This window comes from Oenanthe melanoleuca, chromosome 5 (assembly GCF_029582105.1).
Source record: "Oenanthe melanoleuca isolate GR-GAL-2019-014 chromosome 5, OMel1.0, whole genome shotgun sequence".
In the NCBI taxonomy this organism is placed as follows: Eukaryota; Metazoa; Chordata; class Aves; order Passeriformes; family Muscicapidae; genus Oenanthe; species Oenanthe melanoleuca.
Window position 1 is genome coordinate 55,913,173 of NC_079339.1, and position 7,195 is coordinate 55,920,367.

Here is a 7,195-nt window from a genome sequence, read left to right on the forward strand (position 1 = left end):
GAACAATTCCAGGGATGGAGCAGCCACAGCTTCTGTGGGGACCCTGTGCCTCACCACCCTCACAGAAAATATAATAACTTTGTCCAAATGCTCACTGGTGACAACACCTAGTTGTTGTGTGCAGGATTTTGAAGTCACTTTACTGAAAAAGAATATGAAAAATGGCCAAACCTGCATGTTTATGTTCTGGATGCCATTTTGTAAGGATGGTTTGTGAGGATGGAGTTGCATGCTCATTACTGTGAGCAATCCGTGGAGCTCCAGCTGTGTCCTGCAATCCAGCTGTGTCTGCTGCTACACCTCCTCATCCAGGTGCTCTGACAATGCTGGAACTGCATTTTGGAGTGTTCATACTCCCTGCCCCAGGATTTCTGCAGGAAGCAGAAAAGACTGGTCCCTGTTTTGGGGAGTCAGCAGCCAGGATCCCAAAACAGGCACCAAGGTCCCATGGCTTCCATGCAGCCCACAGGATCCAGTCATGGGTGCTCATGGTCACAGGTCCAGGGCTGAATGCTTAAAAATAGTAAAAGGTTATTATTATATAGTGTACATTGATGGAGAATATAATTGGATGTGAATGATGCATGAAAAGAGGAGAGCTCAGTAATACAAGAGCAATTTTTGCATTCAAGCCCATCACTGTGAAGCAAGGCTAATATGTGTAATAGTAATGAGTAATATAATTCATTGACTCAAGGCAAACACACTGATGACTCACAATTTTTGGAGATTAGATGATAAGGACTAAGAGGCTGGATTAATTTTGTCTCTTTCAGTATCGGTGACTTTTTTTTTTTCCTTGACAGATTGCAGTTTTCCTGAATTTACTCTTTGTTCAGAATGATTTGACAAGTGGCATCTCTCAAATCTGTTTGGCTGGTGGTGTGTTCAAGCTGTTCTTGGGGACTTGTGCAGTGTGTGAAATTAAAGCTGATTTGTTTAGGTTGTCATGAGCACATTCTCTGGCTGGATCTCCACCCCATGTCCTCTGAAAAACAGGTTGTGGGTGTAAACAGATTAAATTCACCTCTGTGGACTGGATATTCCACAATCCTTTCATAAAATTTTGCTATTTTAGTGCCTGTCTCTGATGCTAAAATTTTTTGCTGAAGAGGTTGAAATAAAATATATCAAGTGGGTGGAAAATAGAGCAAGAGTTAACTGGTTTACAAATGTAAAAATGCACTAGTTGAAAATGGTCTGATGCACTTGTTTTGTTCTAACCAGCACCTCCCATGGACAAGGGAAGTTATATAACAAGCAGAAAGCTTTTTTATTTTTTTTTAGTATTTTTGAGATGGTTGAATTGAGCAGCAAGAGTTATTCTGTATTTGAAGGCCTTCTCTGAAAAATGGTTTCCTACTCAGGGAACTATAAAGCAGTGGTAAAACCAGGAGTCTTTTCCTTTCTCAAAACTTAAGAAACAACAAAATCAAATTGTCAAAACTTTGAATGGGAAAGTGGTTTGTTGTGGCTAGCCCCAAACTTCCTCATTCATTTATCAACAACCAAAACTGGGAAATGTTTTGATCAAGCATTTGGCACTTGAACTTGTAAATAAATAAATAAATAAATAAATAAATAAATAAATAAATAAATAAATAAATGGTGTTTTCAGACTGAGTAAATGCCAGGTAGGTTGAAATCTTTCATGCAGCCCTATTAACAACACAAACCCCAGCTTGCAGTTGCCTTGCTGCTGCAGGAGACCCACCCACCAAGCTGCAGTTGGAGATATTCATCCATCTTATCTAAGCCAGGCATGAGGAAAACAAGGGTTTCAAGCAGATCATGGGTTGTAGTTTCCTCAGCAAGTCACTCAAGTGCCTTGGCTGCTCCTGCTCCTGTTGAGGAGCTTGTGTTGGTGCTGCTATGAGCAGAGACATCCCTGCTCCCTGCTCCTCTGAGGTCACCCAGTGCCACAGCAGTGGGTGTGACACACAAAAGGACACACTACATCTCAAAGGCTAAAATTCATTTATTACAACAGCTGGCTGTCTTTTATACACTCTGCAAAGTTTACACTTTATTCATTGGTTGCAATAGATCAACATAGTGTTGATTGGTGCAAAACAGTCTCCACCACTGCTTTTCACAAAACTTTTCTAAAAATACTTTTCCCAGCTGGAGATTTCTTCTTGCTTATCTTCTCCTTCTTCTCTTCTCGGTCTCCATACCAACAGCCTTGGTAAAATTCCTTTCAGAAGCAAACTCTATCAGTTAACTCTTTCTGTCTCACAGACCAGCAGCAAGTCCCTTCCATAACCACCAATGCCATCCCAGTTCCTGCCTTTAACAACTTGGTTTTCTCCCCCCAGCTATCGACCTGTTGTACTGGCGTGACATCAAGCAGACAGGGATCGTGTTTGGCAGCCTGCTGCTGCTGCTCTTCTCCCTGACCCAGTTCAGCGTTGTCAGCGTGGTGGCTTACCTGGCCCTGGCTGGTCTCTCAGCCACCATCAGCTTCAGAATCTACAAATCAGTGCTACAGGCTGTGCAGAAGACGGACGAGGGCCACCCCTTCAAGTGAGTGGCTTCATAGTGATGCCCAAGCTGGATGAAATTCTCTTCTTGCTCATAAAACAGAAATAATAGTGTTTTCACAGTGTCTCAAAAATGGTAAGGTACTATTGGCTTAGATCCTGCAGAGAGAATGAAAAACAACGCAGCACAAAAATTGTCATCTTCTAAGGCATGGGGGTTTTCTCTCAAAAAAGATACAGGAAGTTTTAGGCAAGCAGAGAAAAGGAGTTTCTTTAGAGCTGGTGATAATACAGCATACCTGCAAGAGAAGAGAGCATTGTTTCTGAGCACAATCTATTGGGCATAGAAGGAAGCTATCTGTGTCTCTTCTCCAGCAACTCAAAATCTAAGTGATGGTGCCAGTGCCAATGCACTCCCCACTCTTCACAGGGGGTTTTTTGCTCCACAAGAACAGTGATCCTTTCTCCTCTGCTGAGCCAACCAGTTGGTAAACCAGGTCGTGGAACTGGTGTGATTTGCAAGCACACACATCCTACAAAAGAATCTTTTTGGGGTGCTGCTCCTTCTGCTTCTCTTGTTCTGAGCAGTGACTCAGAGAGCAGCACAGGAACTTGTGGGGAAAACTCACAGGTCAGATTGTATCCCCCTTTGGGTGAGGAAAAGAGAGAAATCCCATCCAGACCAGGCTCTGTGTGGGAAGAGGGCGAGGCTGGATCACCCAGAGGGATGGTCCTGCAGGGTGAAGGGGCTGTGCTGGTGGCCCTGTGCCTGCAGGGAGGGGAGCACCTTGTTCCAGCACAAGGAAAGGTCTGGGAAGCAGGGAATGATGGGCTGGGTGGGTATGAGCACCAACAGCAGGGAAAACTTCCAGGTTTGTAACAGGACCTGTGTTCTGGCAGAGCCTACTTGGAGATGGAGATGAATCTTTCACAGGACCAGATCCAGAAATACACAGATTGTCTCCAGCTATATGTCAACAGCACAGTCAAAGAGCTGAGGAGACTCTTTCTCGTTCAGGACCTCGTGGATTCTTTAAAAGTAAGATTGCTTTAAATATTTTTAACCCCTCTCTGGAGGATCAATCTACATTTCAAAGAGCTTCTTCCCATGTTGACAGAGTTCTCATGAAGTCTAGTTTTGTGTAGCTCCAAATATGAAAGTTGCTCTGTTTTTTGAATTAAAAACTGTTTCCAGCACTTTAGAGGTTTGGTATTTGAATGTATTGATAGGTAATACAGAATGTATAAATTTGCAGAACCAGCTTAGCTCCTCCTCAGTTCTAGAAGTGTCCCAGCATTATGCTTTCTGTGCTTTGCTATAAAATAATGTTCCCCGCTTTAAATCTGAATTTCCTCTGGTGGCATTTCCAGCTATGGAAGAAGATCTTTCACTCCCTGCTGAAATGACTATTGATTTTTAGCCTTACACTCAAGCAGGTGTCCTTTAGAGCAAAGGGAAAATCATTAAGTGAACAGACATAGGTTAGGCTCCTAAATGTGTAAAGAATTTAAGGAAAATATACCCATCCCTCAGCCTCAAGTGTTATCACTCCCTGGGATTATCACTTCATGGCTCTGTGTAACCTGTTTGGGATGACCCCTGCCATCATAAAAATTAGATGGAGAAATCTGCCCATGCCATTCTCAATGCAGAGTCCTATATGGATGCAATTTAAGCCCTAAATAGACACAAAGCTGAGCTAAGAGGGTGAGAAGCAGAACAGAGAATGGGGTTTGTACACCTAGAAAATCTATCTAGCTCCTAATGTGCCTTCACCACTCCCTTCTACATTAAAAAAGACTAATGTGCTGTTATATTAGCTAGTTAAGCAAACTACTTTCTTCTTATGCTGGCAGTAGAGGTGATGTAATGATCCATCTTTAATTTAGTTTGCAGTACTAATGTGGCTGCTGACTTATGTGGGAGCCCTCTTCAATGGCCTGACTCTTCTGATAATGGGTAAAAACCTACATTTCTTTTAAAAATCTATTTTTAACTTGAAATCCCTCTGGATTTCAGTGTAGACAAAACAGCCCATCCCTGGCATGCCTTCCCCTCAGTTAAACCACCAGCATTTATTTCCCTTCCCAGTAAATATTCATTGTGCTATTATGCCATCCCTCCTGCTAGAGCTACTTTGCAGTTTATGGTTTTGCAGCTCTCAGTCCCAGAGCAATGGGGAATTCCATATTTGGGAGGTTTGAGCAAAGTGCATTTTTAATACAAGGCTCCCTGCTGGATCAGCTGACCAAGTGGCACGATCATGTGTTTGTCACCAAAGTAGGTCTGTCCTCTGGAGGAATCTGATCTGCAGGAACATAACACTGTGCTCTTTTCCTCCTCAGCTGTGGTGTCTATGTTTACTCTCCCTGTTGTATATGACAAGTACCAGGTAGGTCTCTGCAGAGTGCATTTGGGGTGGCTGGGGGGCTCTGCTTGGCTGTTGTCTCACTGACTTGGTCTCCCCTTGCTCTCTGCAGGCACAGATTGATCAATACTTGGGGCTGGTGCGGACCCACATAAACACGGTGGTGGCAAAGTGAGTTCAGTGTGTTCAGTGGTGCCCTGGGGGTGGCTGGGGGCTGGGTGGTCCTGGGGACACTGTGTCCTGTCACTGGTGTCCTCTCCAGACCCTGGAATGGGAGAGGTTGAGGGAGAACAGATCCCTGGAGAAATGCAGACTCTCCCAGCTGAGTGCAGACTGAGGCATTCCATCCTTCTGTCCCTTCCCACAATTTGGGGGAATTGTGGACAGAGCAGCCCAGTCGTGGACTGGTGTCCACACTGGTACCTAGCCAGGACAAACAGGATGGAATGAGTTAATTCTCTTCCCCACTGACCACTCCAAGCCTGGTTTTTTGGGCATTAAGGGAGTTGATAGCATTAATGACCAAAGTGGGAATTAGGACACCACCCTCTCACACAAATACCTGAGAGCACCATGATCTTTAGTGTTTCCAATCCCCATGGAACAGGCAGAAGACCTGGGTGAAATTTTGAAATGTTGTCCTGAAAATTCTATGTTTAGACTCCATTCCAGGCTTTCTATTGACAATAGACCATGGAGAAATAATGTCAGGGGAGAATATCACTGAACATATCCCAAGATTACGTGAAACACCAAAAACCTGTAAGAACACCTAGATGGGCATCACTCCTGTTTCTCATGGCACTTTAATTCCCCTGTTGAGACAACACACTTCACATGGACTAGAAGTTATCCCTGGAGAAGAAACCAGGTGGGAACCCACTGCAATGGAATAACTGCCTCACTGTATAATCCTTTTTCTTCTTTATTTTTTAGGATTCAAGCTAAAATCCCAGGTGCTAAGAGAAAGGCAGAGTAAAGCAGACATCAAGAATTCACTGACTACAGTAGTGCATAATGGGGAAATCTGGAGTGAAAACAGCTCTGTTCTTACACTTTACTGCAAATTTATCATTCTTTTTTTTTTTTCTCAACACCATAATCTTAGAAACATACAACTGAGAAGCAGTGCTTTTCCCCTGCTGCTTCTGCACTTAGAATATTTGCAATCACTTGTGTCAAGCACTAAAGTATAGTAAAGAGAAAAGTGTACTAGATGTGGTTTTTTGTGTTGCTTATAAAGTGCATGATGGTGAGAGCCTAAATAATATTGACCTCTTTATTTAAATTTTTTTCTTTTTAGTGTTTTTCCTTCTTCTATTGGCATTGCTTCTATAACTTTTAATGTTACATGTGGCTAGGGGCTTTCCTGCTTAGCGCACTTGATGCAATAGTTAAAATTGCTTCTACGTCACTGGGTTGCTGGTTGGATTCATCTTTATTAACTATATAGAATTGTAGACTGATGTTTTAGTGTTTTCCAGCACAAATAAAATAAACAGTAATCGGTACTTATGGTAATCAGTTTTGTATAACTCAAAAAAAAAAAAAAAAAAAGAACACAAAACCCAGTACTTTTGTCGTAAAGGATTGACAGGCTGATTTACATGTATGGTAACTGGAAAGTTCCAGCATGTTCAATTTATTACAATTTGTATTACATTCTCTGTAGTTCCTAATGGACTTAATTATGGACTCTGAATATTTGCACTTATGTACTTGATACCGAATGCAGAAATAAATGTTACTAAATGTAAAAAGTTCTCTTTCTTTTCACCACTGGGATTACCTTGGCATTTGGGAACTGGACACATACTGTGCAAAAAGGAGCATTTTCCCTCTTTCTGTCTCCTCTGGACACCTGCACACACTTTGCCCTTACACCATGGTGCAGTCCAACGAGTAGTATCTAACTAAGAGTAGCTAATCTAGCATTTTTACATCTTGAGCTAATCTAATATTTTTACATGTTGATGATCTTTCTTGGAATGAAAGGAAGATCTCTGCACTCAGTTTATTTTTGTTGGTGGTGTAGCAAGTATCAGGCACATGAGCAAGTGTCTGTCCTCTGTTTGCTCACTGTGCAAACCATGAGCAGAGTGTGGAGGTGTCAGCACAGCACAAAGGGCTTTTCAATTTCCTTATCACCAATTGCTCTCTTACCCAAAGCTGTTCTCTGAAATCTGCTTTAAACAGAACCAATATCAAATCCAGACACTGGGAGCTGAAACAAGCATTTACTCTGGTTCAAAGGTGAAGGTTTTTAAAAGTTGGAGTTTGGTGTTTAAGAACCAGCAGAGGAGAGAAATAGCTCTTGAACATTACCCAAAGTGCTTCAAAACA

At 42.4% G+C, this 7,195-nt stretch overlaps 1 protein-coding gene across 2 annotated transcripts in view; it reads left to right on the forward strand.

Moving 5' to 3' along the window:
- RTN1 (reticulon 1) overlaps nucleotides 1-6,607 on the forward strand; it is a 115,718-nt gene extending 109,111 nt beyond the window's left edge. For both annotated transcript variants that reach the window (XM_056494021.1, XM_056494022.1), the window contains 6 exons: nucleotides 2,319-2,526; nucleotides 3,384-3,522; nucleotides 4,374-4,443; nucleotides 4,830-4,876; nucleotides 4,965-5,023; nucleotides 5,789-6,607. In XM_056494021.1, coding sequence (XP_056349996.1) covers nucleotides 2,319-2,526; nucleotides 3,384-3,522; nucleotides 4,374-4,443; nucleotides 4,830-4,876; nucleotides 4,965-5,023; nucleotides 5,789-5,831 — 566 coding nt within the window. In that variant the 3' untranslated portion in view covers nucleotides 5,832-6,607. The remainder of the gene's footprint in view (nucleotides 1-2,318; nucleotides 2,527-3,383; nucleotides 3,523-4,373; nucleotides 4,444-4,829; nucleotides 4,877-4,964; nucleotides 5,024-5,788) is intronic.
- Nucleotides 6,608-7,195: the final 588 nt, after the last annotated feature.